At 44.1% G+C, this 17,220-nt stretch overlaps 1 protein-coding gene across 1 annotated transcript in view; it reads right to left on the reverse strand.

The window, feature by feature from the left end:
- pde1ca (phosphodiesterase 1C, calmodulin-dependent a) overlaps window positions 1-17,220 on the reverse strand; it is a gene marked incomplete at both ends in the record, with an annotated part of 217,225 nt that overhangs the window by 2,936 nt on the left and 197,069 nt on the right. The window contains 6 exons of the mRNA XM_084442840.1: window positions 229-349; window positions 847-928; window positions 11,025-11,145; window positions 15,971-16,072; window positions 16,449-16,577; window positions 16,937-17,037. Of these exons, the coding sequence (XP_084298966.1) occupies window positions 229-349; window positions 847-928; window positions 11,025-11,145; window positions 15,971-16,072; window positions 16,449-16,577; window positions 16,937-17,037 (656 nt within the window). The remainder of the gene's footprint in view (window positions 1-228; window positions 350-846; window positions 929-11,024; window positions 11,146-15,970; window positions 16,073-16,448; window positions 16,578-16,936; window positions 17,038-17,220) is intronic.

The raw sequence follows: 17,220 nt of genomic DNA on the forward strand, positions 1-17,220 counted from the left end.
AGAGAGAGAGAGAGAGAGAGAGACCGACAGACAGACAGAGGGAGACAGAGAGAGAGAGACAGAGAGAGACAGAGAGGGAGAGAAAGAGACAAAGACAGAGAGAGGGAGACAGAGACAGAGAGACACAGAGAAAGGAAGGGAGACAGAGAGAAAGAGAGAGAGAGGGAGACAGAGAGAGACAGAGAAAGAGAGAGAGAAAGAGAGAGAGAGGGATCGACAGCCTCTCACCTGGAGCGTCTGAAGCCGGCGAGGCCGGAGGGAGACGCATCATCGATCAGCGGCGTCACAATCTTCTCTGTCATGTCTGTCAGCACTGTGAAGGTGGGCTCCACGATGAAGTCTATGAAGCCTGGACACACACATACACACACACGCATGCACACACACACACACACATACACACGCTTCATACGTTTTGATCCGTAATCTGGAATTTAACCTACCCTGGACCAGGTTTGCTCGGCAGCATAAGTTACCATGGCGATATACAGTAGCATGGTGAAAAGTGATCCACCTTTGGATACGGATAAACCAGGCTTGAACCTGAAGTTATTGCGCTAACCCCGTAATCCTGTTTCTTAGTACTGGGCCCTGCTGTTGGTTCAGATGGAGATACTCTAAGCCTGAGCCTGTACGGCTGACCGGTAAATATACTTAATGAATACACTGTAAGTATTAACTCTAACATACTGTAAATCCAAACCTGCTTGACACTGATCTGTCACTGGGCCACCATGGTCGACTTACCAATCTATGATTGGGCCACCATGGTCGACTTACCGATCTATGATTGGGCCACCATGGTCGACTTACCGATCTGTGACTGGGCCACCATGGTCGACTTACCGATCTGTGACTGGGCCACCATGGTTGACTTGCGGTCACACAGTGGAGAGAAGGGAAGGCCGAGCTCAGCTTCTTTGTCCCCCTGAGGAGAAGACAGACTCATCAGGACACAAACCCTAAGCCTCCCGGGGAACATGTCTGGAACCAGGAGAACTGAAACCTAACCCTCCATGGGAACATGTCTTGAGAACCAGAGAACCAGCAGTGCTCAGTAGAGCTCAGTAGGCCATACAGCAGGCAGTACTAGAGTTGGTACAGTGGTCTGTAGGTAGACCAGAGGTTGACAAGGCTGGATGGATGGTCAAGCCACAGGAAAAGTGACTAACATTATCTGTGGGTGAATTTTGAATGCTTTTGAATGTTTAGTCTGAACGTAATGCAGGCTCAACAGTTCAGTAGTGCTGGGTCCACTGTTCATCTGCTGCTAGTCTGCAGATGTTTCAGGACTGCCTTGATGGGTTGATGTCAGCGGACATAAGACTTACCAAAGACGGAACTTCCGGTGGCGCTGAAGCGAGATGGACGTGTAGGGGAGAGCTCTGCAGAGTCGGTTGTTAATAAGTACCTCCTATCAATATAATATATATTTTTAAGTTAACTCAACATGAACCTGGATGGAGGAAGACCGAAAAGTCATAAGACTGACAAGAAACCCGATAAAAATCACGCGACAGAAAGATGGCGGTGAGGAAGAGAGGGAAACACAAGCTAACTTTTTGGCTAGCCAAAATGCGCTACTCGACGGTATGGCTAAACTCTCTCAAGAGCTCAGAGAATTTAAACAAGATATGAAAAAGGATCTCAGTGAGTTTAAAGATGAGGTCAAGAAAACGATGAAAGAGGACTTTGTCGCGTTTAAAGAAGAGCTTGTACAACAGTTGCAGAATCATCAGGCGAACATCGCGGAGACGCAAACGCGAGTAGCAGATCTGGAATCAGCTTGCCTCGAGATGAAAGACACGCTGGTGATGGTAGTGAAACAGAACGCAACTATGCAGGGAAAGTTGGTTGACTTAGAAAGCCGTTCTAGACGAAACAATATTCGTATCTATGGAGTACCAGAAGATAAGGAGGGGAAATCTGTCACTGACTTTGTGAGCGAGTTGCTTAAAAAGCATGTCACACTGCCCGACGGAGTCGAGCCCCAGATCCAGCGAGCCCACCGTGCGCTGATACCAAAACCGAGTGCGAACATAACCTCGAGATCAATCATCGTCAATTTCCTGCAGTTTCATGTTAAAGAGCAGATTCTTAGGCAAGTGTGGCAAAAGCCTATTGAACTCGATGGCAAGCGACTTTACTTTGACAACGACTATGCAATTGACATCGTGGAGAGACGCAAGGCTTACGGACCCGTCAAGGCAGCGCTTAAAGAGAGGCAGATTCGATTCCAGACGCCCTACACGAAGATGCGAGTACAGTGGGAGAGCGGCCTGCGGACCTACGAGAGTGCGGACGAGGCAGCCCGGGATCTGGCTAAAAGAGGAATCCAGGTGACGGTGGTGACAAGGGGGAACAACGTGACAGCCGTGGAGGACCGACTGAATCAGCTGATTCCTTGGAAACATACCGGTGCGGCAGCCAACACTACCCAACGCGTGAGGGATAAGCTCACGGAGTTCAGAAGATCACCAACCTAAAACTGAATGAGGAGAAAAGTGTGGCCCAGATTTATAGCCTACGTAAAACAGACCGTGTGTACGGTAAGAATAACGGGGATCTTATACAACTTGGGGATAACCCAGCCTACATTTTATTTTGGTGGAGGCATTTTGTTTTGTTTTTTCTAACGTTGCTTGTTTATGCGACTAATTTAAGAAATGTGCCTCTTTTGTAGTTATTTGGGTCGCTGATGAGTAGGCTAGGTAACAGGTGTCAGTTTTTTTTGTCTTTACTTCCCTTTTTTGCTGGGCCACACCTTGAAAGACTTATGACTTAATTAGATGAGAATGTGAAACCGACAGAAGAGTCACGTAGCAAATGCGCCGAATGTTGGACACTAGTACAAGTGAAATACCAGTTTGTGGGTATTTTTTCACTACTAGGGAGGGCCCCTACAGCAGAGAGGCACTTAACCCTCCGCCTACCAACAGGGAACCTAAGGGATGTCTAGGCACATCCTTGTCTTTGGAAGCAGAATTCTATGTTAAATTGTTTTTTGTTGTTGTTTTGGTTCATATTTGTATAGGGTTTTGGTTCGGATTGCAATGCGACTCCATGTACAGAGATGATAGAGAGTAATATTAAGATTTTGTCGTTGAATGTGAACGGTCTGAATAATCCTGTGAAGCGTCAGAAAATAATGACCAAATTGAGGAAGGATAAAGCACAGGTTATATATTTGCAGGAAACACATTTGTCTAGACAGGAAAGCGAGAAACTTAAGAGGTTTGGCTATACCAATACATTTTATAGTTCATTCCGTCATGGTTGCAGAAGAGGCATGGCTACACTCATCCATAACTCATTGAAATTCGAACTTACTAAAGAAATACGTGATAAAGAAGGAAAATATATTATTGTGAATGGGATTCTGGAGAATGAAGAGGTGACGTTGGTTCATGTCTATGCCCCACCGGGTAGTACGAAGCACTTTTTTAAAAGTCTATTTGATAAAATAATTATGGAAACGCAGGGGATATTGATCTGTGGGAGTGATTTTAATATTGTGATGGACAGTAGTCTGGACACAACAAACCGAAAGAAAACTGGCAGCTCCGCTACAAAAAAGATCAAGACCATATTTAACGAATTTGGCATAGTTGATACTTGGAGAGAACTGCACCCCTCCAGAAGAGACTATACATATTACTCGGCACCTAACAAGAGTTATGCTAGAATTGATTATTTTTTCATGGGAAAAATTGATTTATATAGAGTGAAGGAATGTGTAATTGAACAGGCAGACGTGTCTGACCATTGTGCTGTTTGTTTAAAAATTAAATTAGAACCGCAGATGAAAAAAACATTATGGAGGTTAAATGTTGGACTACTGAATAATAAATTAATGGTGATAGAAATTAAAAAAGAAATTGCTACATATCTAATTGAAAATGACCATGGAGAAGTTAACCCCGCCATCTTGTGGGATGCTCTTAAAGCAGTCATGAGAGGGAAGCTTATTGCTAAGACAGCATCCATCAAGAAAGCCAGGGAAGAGGTCTATAAAAAGGAAAAAGACAAGCTAATTGAAATTGAACAACAACATAAGAATTCAAGGGACCCTGCATTACTGCCAAAAATTAGGGAGATTAGGGAACATATAGATAAATTACTCACCTCGGAAGTGGAGAAGAAAACGAGATTTATGAAACAATCCTACTATGAGGTGGGGCCTAGAGCAACCAGATTACTAGCTAAAAGACTGAAAAAACAACAGGCGGATAGGACAATCTATAGGATAAGGGACACACACACAAATCAGATGATCTACGAACCCAAAGAAATTGAAACTATGTTCAGAAACTATTATGGAAACCTGTATAGCCAGCCTCCTTCTGCTGATGTTGACCAAATCAGGGCCTTCCTTGATACCCTAGATCTACCATGTATAGGAAGAATGCAGAATGAGGAGCTGACCTCACCAATAACAGTAGCCGAAATTGAGAAGGCAATGGGTAGGTTAAAAACAAATAAGTCCCCTGGCAGTGACGGTCTACCGTCTGAATGGTATAAAGTGTTCAGTGAGCAACTTATACCATTGCTTGAATCGTCATTTAATTATACACTTGAACATGGTGTTATGCCACCGTCCTGGAACGAAGCTGTTATAACAGTGATTCCTAAGGTAAATAACAGCGAGACATGTTCAAACTTTAGACCTATATCAATACTTAACATGGACTATAAATTGTATACTTCGATTATAGCAGGACGATATGAAACCTTTATGAATGACATCATAGATGAGGATCAGACAGGTTTTATTAAGAGACGTCAAACCCACGATAACATAAGGAGAACCCTACATGTCATTGAACATATTGAACGTGAACGAATTAGTGCAGCCTTAATAAGCCTTGATGCGGAAAAGGCGTTTGATTGTGTAAACTGGACATATCTGTACCAGGTACTCAGGAAATTTGGATTAAATGACAAGGCCATTCAATGTATTGAAACACTCTTTTAAAAACCAACTGCTAGGATAAAAATAAATGGAAGTCTGACTGACAGTATAGTATTAGAACGGTCTACTAGGCAGGGATGCTGTCTTTCTCCTACTTTATTCGCAATCTTTATAGAACCTTTAGCCCAAGCAATTAGGCAGAATAATGACCTGAAAGGGATAGCGGTTGGAAATTAAGTACACATCATTGGGCTTTTTGCTGATGATGTGATATGTTATTTAGAGGATCCCGATATAAGTCTTCCTATTCTAATCAGTCAGCTTGAAATGTTTGGTTTCTACTCTGGATATAAATTGAATTTAGCAAAGACACAGATTTTGACTTTGATTACCGCCCATCCACAATAACTCGACAAAAATATGAATTGGAGTTCTGAGAAGATGAGATATCTTGGGGTTACTATAACAAAAGGGATTGATAAATTATATAAAGCTAATTACATCAAAGTAGATCAGGATATCAGGAGGGATATTGAGAGGTTGGCTGTGCTTCCGCTGGACTTCAGCTCTCGAATAGACACTATAAAGATGAACATACTTCCTCGTCTGCTCTACTTATTCCAAGCACTACCAGTTGAGATCCCTGAGAAACAGTTTAGAACCTGGAATAAATTGATTTCAAGGTTTGTTTGGAATGGTCAGAGACCGAGAGTTAGGTTCGAAACATTACAGATTGGTAAACATCAAGGAGGTATGGCGCTGCCCAACCTTAGGGAGTATTACCATGCAGCACAGATTAGACCAGTCATTTATTGGTGTGCTACAGACTGTGAGGCGAAATGGAAAATGTTTGAGAGTTATGTAGAGGGAAGGGAGATTCAAAGCATTATAGGAGACAGGGAGGTGGCGAAAGATCTTTTTGAAAAGGTAGATGCTGTGACTCGATTCACATTAAAATTATGGTTTCATCTAGTAGAAAAATATAAGCTGGGGAAAGAACTCAGACTTCTTAGATGGATAGCCTATGACAGACAGTTTACACCGAGCATTCTTGATCAGAGGTTCAAACATTGGATTACTTGTGGTATAACAGCACTGAGTACGGTACTAAAGGACGGGGGAATAATGAGTTTTCAGGAGCTGAAAGAGAACTTCTCATTGACCAATCAGGACTTCTTTAGATATCTCCAACTTAGGGATTATTATGATAAGGAAATACGACACAACATGAATCTGGATGGGAATGGAGTAATTAAGGTCATAACTGAGGTTTACAAATCAAAGAAACACAGAATAATATCTACACTATACCAACAGTTAATGGAGAGAAGAGGTGTTTCAACATTATATGTTAAGTGTAAATGGGAAAAGGAACTAGATATTAGTATTGCAGATGATGAATGGTTGGATATCTGGGAAACCCAACAATCTACAACATCCTCACGTACATGGAGAGAACACTGTTGGAAAAATGTAATAAGATTCTTTATTACTCCCAAAATTAAGAGCAAATGCTTATCTAGAACACAACCATGTTGGAGACTATGTGGGACGATGAATGTAGATCACTCTCATGTATTCTGGCTCTGTCCTGAAATTGTGCAATTTTGGAGGAACGTTCATGAAACAATTGTAAAAGTTCTGAGATATGGTATACCAATGTCCTGTAAAGTGTTGTATTTTGGGAAGATGACTGAGGATACTGTGAGGAAGGAAGACAGATACCTGTTGAAAATCCTCTTGGCAGCCTGTAAGAAGGCTATTACTAGGAGATGGCACAACACAGACTCTCCTACACTTGAAGAATGGGTGAGGATTGTGGACGAAATATATGGCATGGAACTGTTGACTCACAGGATAAGAACACAGGAGGAGCGATGTGAAGGACAGTGGATGAAGTGGACAGAGTTCAAATACGGAATATGAAACTACGGGACTAGTCAGACTTTCTCATGTTAAGAATCACATGTCAACGACCAGTTACAGATACCTTTTGATCAATGTACATAATATGACTTTTTTGTGGAGAAGGCAATCCATACCCTGGTTCTTTTGTATTTACTTTTCTTTGTGTATGTGTGTATTTGTATGTTACTGATAAAACAAGAAAAATAAAGTGTTAAAAAAAAAAGACTTACCAAAGACATCACAATTATCTGTCCATGGCTTGATAGAGCAGACACCAACATGGAGTGTTTCATCTCATTGCTCATTCTCCTGCTCTACTTTTCTCTGCTCCATCCTTCCTCTCTTCCACTCTTAATTTCTCTGCTCTATCCTTCCTTCACTCTTCATCAATAATTTTCTCTGTTTTGAGGAGCTGAATCTATTTCACTCTGCTAACTAAGTATGTCCTTTCATCTGTAGTTCACCTGTACACCAGCACTACCACTCACATCATTCTCAGCAGCAGATTTGCATTCAAGACCAAACAGGGGCACTCTGGGTAATGCAGTCCCCATGCTGAGAAAAGACACCTGAGTCTCTGATTGATTATCATAACAACGATGAGTTTTATGCCACAACATTTTCCAGTTATCAACCTTCAAGAGGTGAAGTACTTCAGCCATAAATAAAGAACTCCCCGACTGTTAAAAATGATAGTTCATGTGCATTCATTGCTTGACATATCTATTAATATGATTAGTGGACCGGTACTTGATTGGGCCTTTAACGCCACATCTATAAATCACTCCACCTCTATGGGGGGGAAGGAGGGGGGGCAGAATTAATCAGTTTTTATAGTAATGGAAGGATTTTCCACCTTCAAATCACAATTAATGTGAAGTTGGATTGGATTTGTTGTTAATAGGTGTCGGAAAATTTTTTTGTATCTTTTTTTTTTTTTTTGCGCGTCCTAGTAACCTCCATGAATTTAAATGTTTTCATAACAGCTATTTCTCACTGTCACTTTATATTCAGTGTGATAATAGATTTGCATAGAATTCAAAAGGAATGGCCTCCTTCTGTTAGAGAAGACATTGGGTGTCCTTGTGAGATGCCGTCCAGTCCACCTATTAAATAATGACTCTGAAAAATGCGTCGCATAAATTACCCTCTTTATACGTCACGCCCAGTCTAGCCTGGCACACAGACTGAACGGTATTTCGTATCATGTCACTACTCAGTCTGAACTGGTTCCCATTGCAGCCATTTTCCCAGATAGGCGTTGCTGAAAGTAAGATAGAAAGATTCTAGGAATCTTGCAATCCATAGACCCTAAGTGTTCTACTGGTGAGGACAATTTAGACTCGTTTTTTATGAAACTGGCAGCTCCAGTCATGAGTGAGCCGTTGTCATGCATTTTTAATCTCTCCATTGCGTCAGGTATAGTTCCTCAGGTGTGGAAATCTGCCCAGGTGGTCCCGTTGCACAAAGGGGGTTATGGGATACGCTGGATAACTATCGTCCTATCTCCAGATTACCATGCTTAGCCAAAGTTCTGGAGACTTTGGTAAATAACCAATTTCTTTCAAGTCATTCAGTTTTAAGTACTCACCAATCTGGATTCAGAGCTAACCACAGCACCATTTCTGCTGTTACTCTTGTTACTAATGACATCATCTCGGCATTAGACAACAGGAAACATTGTGCTGCATTTGATACAGTCGACCACTACCTGCTTTTAAAGACTATCTAGTATTGGTTTGGATAGAGATGCTTGTGATTGGTGTCAGGACTATCTGTCGTCAAGGTGTCAGTGTGTGAAATTGGGTAACATTCGATCTGATTTCTTGTCTCTAGGTGGTGTGCCCCAAGGCTCAGTGTTGGGTCCTGTCCTTTTCACCATCTATATTAATGATATTGTCTCTGCACTAACTGGCTGTCATGCTCATATATGCTGATGATACAGTTGTCTACTGTATTGCGGATGTACTGTTCAGGATGCCATTGAGAACCTGCAGCTTTCTTTTAATATGCAGCAAGAAGCTCTCACCAATCTGAAACTAGTCCTTAATCCTAGCAAATCTAAATTTATGTTGTTTTCTAGAGCCAGGATTACAGATTATGATGGGCTTCATTTACTGACAGCTAATAGCTTGCATATTGAAAGAGTCACTGAGTACAAATATCTTGGTCTGTGGCTGGATGATAAAGTCTCATTCAAGTTTCATGTAGACCAGGGGTGTCAAACTCTGGCCCGCGGGCCAAATTTGGCCCGCAGTGTAATTATATTTGGCCCGCGAGGCAATACCAAATGACTACTAGAGCTGGCCCGCCAGTATTATACAGCGCATTCACCGCTAATACTACAAATCCCATAATGCTCTGCTGTTGTTTTGGCGCGTCAATCAAGACAGGACCCAGAAACGCCCTCTCTTCTGTGACAGTAGTCATAGCAATCTCATACTACAACTGTAACCGTGTAACCCTTCTTAAAAATGGCGAAAAGAAAGGCAGAAAACAGAAGCTTTACGTTATGTAACGTCTCACTGTGATAGAGACTCCTGTGTTGACCTAGCCGGCCGCTGTGTTTGCTCTGTTCCTGTTCATTCAATCCTGTCTGCCTTCTTGCCGGCCTGTCTGTCTGTCTGTCTGCATGCCGGCTGTCTGTCTGCCTAGCTGTAGGACAGTCAGGGTTTTACAAGCTTCTCTACTGAGCAGATGGAGCACCAACACTTGTGTCTGAGGGCGTATTCACATAATAGTGCACACCATTGATGCGCACCAAAAGCGAAAGTGATAAGTGCATATTCAATGTTAAAGCAAAACTTGTTTGGGTCCATATTAAAATTTTCATTTGTTAAATGTTGGCCCGCGACTTTGGTCAAGTTTTAAATTTTGGCCCACTGTGTATTTGAGTTTGACACCCCTGATGTAGACTGTCTAGCCTCTAGGCTGTGGCAGAAAATTGGCTTCCTGTACAAGCCTTCCTATGTTCAGCAGGAAGAGAATTGTTCAAGCTGTCTTCTTATCAGTATTAGACTATGGTGACACAATCTATAGACATGCTTCTTTGACTACCCTGAAACCCCTAGACTCTGTCTACCACCGCCCTAATATTTATTACGGGTGATAGTTATGACATACACCACTGTGCTCTTTATGATAAGGTACTGTAGTCTGGTCTCCTCTCTCTGAAAGGTGTAACTATCACTGGTATTTGTTTATTTTCAAAGCCATTATTGGTAAACTTCCACCATACATCTCGTCTCTGTTGAATGGAGCGTTGGTACCTAACAGACCCGATCAAATGATCGGTTTGTTTTCAGGGTTCCTTGTGTGCATTCTGAACTCGGTAGATCTGCTTTTGTCCATGATGCTCCTTATACCTGGAATACTCAACAGACTCTAACATTTGAGGTACTACCTTCAGTCGCAGAGTTTAAATCCTTGGCTCTTTACTTTTGTACTTCGACCTGTAATTGTTTTTAATCATTATTATTATTATTATTATTAATAATAATAATATAATATTATTATGATTATTATTGTATATTGTATTTGTTCTGTTATTTGTGTATCTGTGTGAACTCGTCAACACTGTAAATGATGGAAACCTCAGTGCTTTACGAGTATAAATAAAGGTTTGAAATTAAATGAAGAGGGAGTCCTCAGTGATTAGTTCATCCCCCTAACCAATCACAGCATTCGGCATCGCGTTCAAAGGACGCTGGTTGGCCTGGTTGGAATTCCAACCAGAGATTTCACTCTGGACGAGAGCCTTTCCAGACCCTGAATTGCATATCAAAAATTCCAAAATTCAGTTTCAGGGGCTGGAGCCAGGCTACATCACATCTGCATCACACCCGGGAAGCCAGACAGCTGAGTAGCAGGATAATAAGATTAGAGTTGACTGGAGGATCGTGTCGGTCTGGAGATGGAGCAGAGATGAAGATCCAACCAGATTAGGATTAAAAGCCTGGATTATATCACCACTCCATCATTGAGGGCTAGACCACACAAAGACACACACACGCACACACATACACACGCATACCTGTACACACACACACACATACCACATGCACACACACACACACACACACACACACACACACAAACACACACGCACACACACACACACGCACACACACACATACAGTACACACACATGCATACCTGTACACAGTGCACACACACACACACACACACACACACACACACTGACCTGTCTGAAGAACTCCTCCAGCAGGGAGGTGGTCCAGCGGTGGTGCAGGTCCCATTTCTTGGCCGGGTGGCTGATGTCGGCTGTGTGCAGTAGCAGGGACAAGGCCTTGGGCTTGTCTATCCTACAGGCGGAGACAGAACCGTATGGATAGCTGTTAGATAGTTATTATTAGCCGTTAGATAGTTATTAATAGCAGTTAGATAGTTATTATTAGCTGTTCGAGAGTTATTAATAGCTGTTAGATATTTATCATAAGCTGTTAGTAATTATTAGCTGTTAGTTATTATTAGCTGTTAGTAATTATTAGCTGTCAGATAGTAACTAGAAAGTACATTTCCTGGAGAAAATGTGAGGTGGGATAGCTGCTGCAGCTGTATGTAACAGCTACTGCTAGTACTACTACGGATCGGGCAATCTCCATGCACCCACCGGTGAAGACCGTGTGTCTCTAGCCCACTCAGGGGCTGAATTGTGGGGTCCGTGGCGTAGACAGTGGCGTGGTGGCGAGACTCCGCCCCCTCAGGTCAGAGCCGGTTGGGGACAGTGTACCCCTCTCCGGGCCACCTACTGTACCCGCCCCCACCAGTGAAGACCGTGTGTCTCTAGCCCACTCAGGGGCTTAGTTGTGGGGCCCGTGGCGTGGTGGTGAGACTCCGCCCCCTCAGGTCAGAGCCGGTTGGGGGCAGTGCAATGACCTCCGGGCAATCTCCATGCACCCACCAGCGAAGACCGTGTGTCTCTAGCCCACTCAGGGGCTTAGTTGTGGGTTCCGTAGCGTGGATAGTGGTGTGGTGGGGAGACTCCACCCCTTCAGGTCAGAGCCGGTCGTGAACAGTGTACCCCTCTCCGGGCCAACCACCTGCCCCCACTGGTGAAGACCGTGTGTCTCTAGGCCACTCAGCGGCTGAATTGTGGGGCCCGTGGCGTGGTGGCGAGACTCCGCCCCCTCAGGTCAGATCCAGTCAGGGACATTGTACCCCTCTCTGGGCCACCTACCTGACTCCACCGGTGAAGACAGTGCGTCTCTAGCTCACTCAAAGGCTGAGTTGAGGGGTCCGTGGCGTGGTTAGTGGCGTGATGGCGAAACTCGTGGCGAAACACGCCCCTTCATGTCATAGGTGACAGGGACAGTGTACCCCTCTCCGGACTACCCACCTGCCCTCACCAGTGAAGACTGTGTGTGGCGAGACTAATCCCCAGATTGTTTAGAATACTAAGGTGTGTGTGTGTGTGCGTGCCTGCCTGCGTGTGTGTGTGTGGCGCAGGGTGGCTGTTTTTTTCCTAAAGTCTACAATCATCTCCACTGTCTTGAGAGCCTTGAGCTCCAGATTGGTAAGAGTTACATCTAATCTGCATCATTCATCTTAAGGTAGAAATATAATGCTACAGTTAGTCAAAAAATGTATCTGTACCTTTGAGAGAGGCTGCGCATGCACCCGAATTCAAATCACAACTGACACTCTGAACATTCCATCAATTGTTTGCATGGGAAAGCATGACCAGCTTCAGACAGCTTAGAAAAAAGTATGAATGTCACAGCTTAGATGTTTACATCATAGGAATCCTGGGAACCAGCTGAACATTTTGAGATATAATATGTCCATTTAGCTTTAAAATAGTAGGATTGGTGATAGTTTAGAAAACAGGTATGAATTCAGAATGAGCAACTCAAAAGCTAGAGTGGAGTGCCATTAGTTTGAATGGTGAGCATGGTCGTCAAACAAATGGTCATAACGCAAATCTCTTTAAGATACCTTCAAGCTCTCTTCTGTGAACTGTCACCATAGCAACCACAGCACAGCAGCAAAGCTCTACAGCACCAAAGCACAGAACAAACATAATTCGCTGACTCACTCGCCATACCTTTCAATGGGGAGCGCAGTTGCCGAACAAATCGTCATACAGCGAAAACTATAAGTCACACAGCTTAGATACTTATATTGTACGAATCAACACAGTTGTGTGAACATTTCGATATATAATATGTGTATACGCTGTTAAAACTGTAGGCATAGCGACAAGTTAGATAAAGAGTAAAAATGCAAAATTAGCAGCTCAAAAGCTAGAGTGCAGCGCCATACGTTTCAATAGGGAGCGCAGTTACCGAACAAATCGTCATACAGCGAAAACTATAAGTCACACAGCTTAGATACTTACATTGTACGAATCAGCACAGTTGTGTGAACATTTCGATATATAATATGTGTGTGAGCTGTCAAAACTGTAGGAGTGCAAGCAGTTTACAACATGTGTGAATATTTTAAAAGCAACAGCTGCCACCACTCTAAAAACATAATGATACTGAACATCCCACCAGCAGTTTCAATGGCACAAAAATTACTATTAAAAGTTAAATTACTAAAAAACTATTTAAAAAAAAAAAAAAATCTGAATAAGTCCGAGAAACAGCTAAACATCATGAACATTTTAACGTTTGAATGAAGTTTCTAGCGCAAAGTATGAAGAAGGAGTTAAGGGCCAAAAGACTGGGGAGAACTATAAGAAAGAAAGAAAGAAAGAAAGAAAGAAAGAAAGAAAGAAAGAAAGAAAGAAAGAAAGAAAGAAAGAAAGAAAGAAAGAAAGAAAGAAAGAAAGAAAGAAAGAAAAAGAAAGAAAGAAAGAAATAGTGGGAATATTACAAGTTGGGCTAGCTTCTACAAGCTAGCCAACCTAATTATTAGCTGTTAGATAGTAATTATTCACTGTTAGATCTTGTTTGCTATGTTCACTGAATTTGAACGCAATCATAGTTTTGAATCCTGTCGGTTTCCATCAGTCTCGCAACTGAGGGCCACCACCCGGGCTGGGGTTCGGCTGCCACAGGCGGGAAGGGCAGCCGGCGGGGCTTGCTCTGCCGGCTCCCAACCCAGAATTCTGCAGCTGAACACCGAAGGGCTCACTCCCAGTAAGATTAACATCATCGAGCACCTGGCGTGCACCACCAAGGCCCTCGTCATCCTCCTCCAGTAGACCCCCTGTGTAACAGCAGATAAGCTAGTTCTCCTAAATTTTGCTCTAGCTGGGTCCTATCCTATCCTAAGCAGGAAGCCTTGGCCTTGCCATGTTCGTCCATCAAAGGTTGAACTGGACTCTAGTCTACCAATCCCGGACTGGCTCTGAGATTTAGTGGTTGTGCGTGGACGTTGCCGGCTTCAAAATTGTCAACGTCTACAAGCCTCCGCCCTCGCAAATCAGACCAGTGTATCTCAGTCTTCCCCCACCCCTGTCTCTATGCTGATGACTTCAATTGCCAGCATGAGGATTAGGGGTACAGCACCAATACATCCGACGGAGAAAACCTGGCTGCTTGAGCAGCTAACAACATCCTGGCCCTGTTGTATGATCCCAAGGGCGCATCCAGCTTTGTTTCAGGTCGCTGGAAAACTGGGAAGAATCCTGACCTGGCATTCATGAGCTTTGGCATTGATAACTGGCTCCCTGATAGACGTGTTCTAGGAAAGTTACCATGGTCCCAACATTGACCATCGCTGATAACCACCATGCCTAAACTCGTGGACCTTGTCCCGAGCGAGCCGGTGAAGCGATGGAACTTCCGAAAGGCCAATTGGAAACACTACTGCATCCTTACCCACTCACCACCGGTAGCAGACAGCGAAGCAGGTTGCAAGCCTTTCAAACGGCGTCCCCCAGGGATCTGTCCGGGCCCCCCTCCTTTATAACATCTACACGTACGGCCTGCCGAACACAGTCTACAGGAAGTATGCCTATGCAAAGCTTACCAGCCCTTGCGCTGGTGTACTCTGCTGGAGACTGGCAGGCCATGGAGGAGACCTTGAGCCAGGACATACAGACACTACTGGCATACCGCCGGAAATGGAGATTGAAGCTCAGCAAGGCAAAGACGGTGTCGGCCGCCTTCCACCTTAACAACAAGGTAGCCAAACGTGAGCTCCGAGTGCACATGAATGAAACGCTCCTGACATGCTGCGCTGAACCAACCTATCTCGGGCGTGACACTGGACAGGTCGCTCACGTTCCGCCGACACCTCGAGTCACTGCTCAAGACGTTAACAGCTCATGTGGTGTTGATGAGGCGCTGGTCCGATCAGGCTGGGGCGCTGGCGCAAAAACACTGTGTATGGCAGCCCTAGCCCTGGTCTACTCGAACAGTGAATATTGCGCACCAGTGTGGTGTTGCAGCGCTCAAACCCGCCTCATCGATCTGCCTATTAACGAAGCCTTGCGCATAGTGACAGGATGCCTGCATCCCACTCCTGTGGACAACCTTCCCATCCCTGCAGGCACCAAGCCCGCTGGCCTCTGCCAGACAGGAACTACAGCACGTCTCGCTTGCCGGACCGTGGAGTCTAACCATCTGCTCCACGACAGGCTCACTGCAACAGCAGAGCCTCCCCGGCGTCTCAAGTCGAGACACCTTTTGTGCCTGCCGCACCAGATCTTCTGCAGCAATTCAGGGACCTTAACATCAGCGAGGCAGGATGGGCGGACTACACCTGGCGAGCGGAGTGGGAAGCAAACACCACATTAGCTGTTAGATAGTTATTATTAGGTGTTAGAGAGTAATTATTAGCTGTTAGATAGTTATTATAAGATAGTTATTATTAGCAGTTAAAGAGTTATTATTCGCTGTTAGAAAGTGATTATTAGCTGTTAGTTATTAATAGCTATTAGATAGTTATTATTAACTGTTAAAGAGTTACAGTATTATTAGCTGTTACAGTAGATAGTTATTATTAGCTGTTAGATAGTTATTATTAACTTTTAGATATTTATTATTAGCTTTTAGATAGTTATTATTAACTGTTAGATAGCTGATATTATAAGCTGTTAGATAGTTATTATTAGCTGTTAGATAGTAATTATTAGCTGTTAGAGGTATTATTAGCTGTTAGATAGTTATTATTAGCTGTTAAAGAGTTACTATTAGCTGTTAAAGAATTATTATTAGCTTCATGTCGACTCACGCCTCTGGCTGCTGCAGGAAGCTCTTCATGGCCTTGATCTGCTGGAAGTGGCAGGACATGTCTGTGGCCAGCACCATCTCCACCACCAATGCTCTGAGCTCTCTGGAGCAGGGAGGGGAGAGGAGGGAGGGGAGAAGAGGGAGATGAGAGGAGAGGAGGGGAGGGGAGGAGACGGGGAGGAGGGGAGAGAAGCGAGGGGAGGGGAGGGAGAGGGGAGATGAGGGAAAGGAGAGAAGAAAGGGGAGGGAGAAGGAGAGGGTGAGGAGGGGAGAGAGGGGGGAGGGGCAGGGAGGGAGGGAAATGAAAGTAAAATGAAGTAATAATTGGAAATCAGTCAGTTAAACTTCAGTAAAATGTAATTCCTCTGTTGTGAGTGTAGTTCAGTAATAACTCCAGTAATAACAGTAGCTCTGTTGTGAGTGTAGTTCAGTAATAAGTCTAGTAATAACAGTAGTTCTGTTCCGAGTGTGTCCCTTACCTCCAGTCATCCTTGGACAGGTTGTAGAGGATGTTCATCTCCTCGTCTTCCTGTAGGAGGCGGTATGCTGCACTGACGTGGTGGTTCTCCAGGACTGCACGGTCGTTGTACAAGATGGCCGTGTCTGACCTGAGAAGGGGATAGGAAGGTCAACAACAACAGCTCCGTATGTTTGAGATTTGCGAGACAAACATCTGTTAAGATTCTCCTTATGTGCTTGATGCAATCCGATTTCGAAATCAGTTAGGATTTTAAAAGTATCACACCTTTATAAACTGTCACCTTTAGAGAGCAGGACGACATCCTCGGCTTTCACAGATCATTGAGGTTCCATTAAGAAGTTAATTTAATCTCGTTAGAATGCATGAATATGAGCAACCATTTTGTTCCACTGATCGGCCTGGGTTTAAAATGGTATATTCTTGGCTATTTCTACGGCTGTGTCAGTCTATTACCTGGGTCTGGAGGTCTCTGCCTCTGTCTATTACCTGGTCTGGATGTGGAAGTTGTTGGTGGTGCCGGTGTGTTCATAATCGTGGACCGCTGCAGCAAAGACCATGGCTAAGATCTCCAGCTCAGTCAGCCAGTGCTACGACAGGAGAGGAGAGAGGGAGGAAGGAGGAGAGGAGAGATGGAGAGGCGAGGACGGGGGGGCAGCAGAGAGGAGGAGAGGAGAGGATGGGGGGGTGGAGGGAGAGTACAGGGTGGGAGGAGAGGTGATGGGGGAAAGAGGAGGGGAGGAGAGGAGTGGAAGGGGAGAGGAGATTAGAAG

Source organism: Borostomias antarcticus, assembly GCF_949987555.1.
Source record: "Borostomias antarcticus genome assembly, chromosome: 9".
Classification (NCBI taxonomy): domain Eukaryota; kingdom Metazoa; phylum Chordata; class Actinopteri; order Stomiiformes; family Stomiidae; genus Borostomias; species Borostomias antarcticus.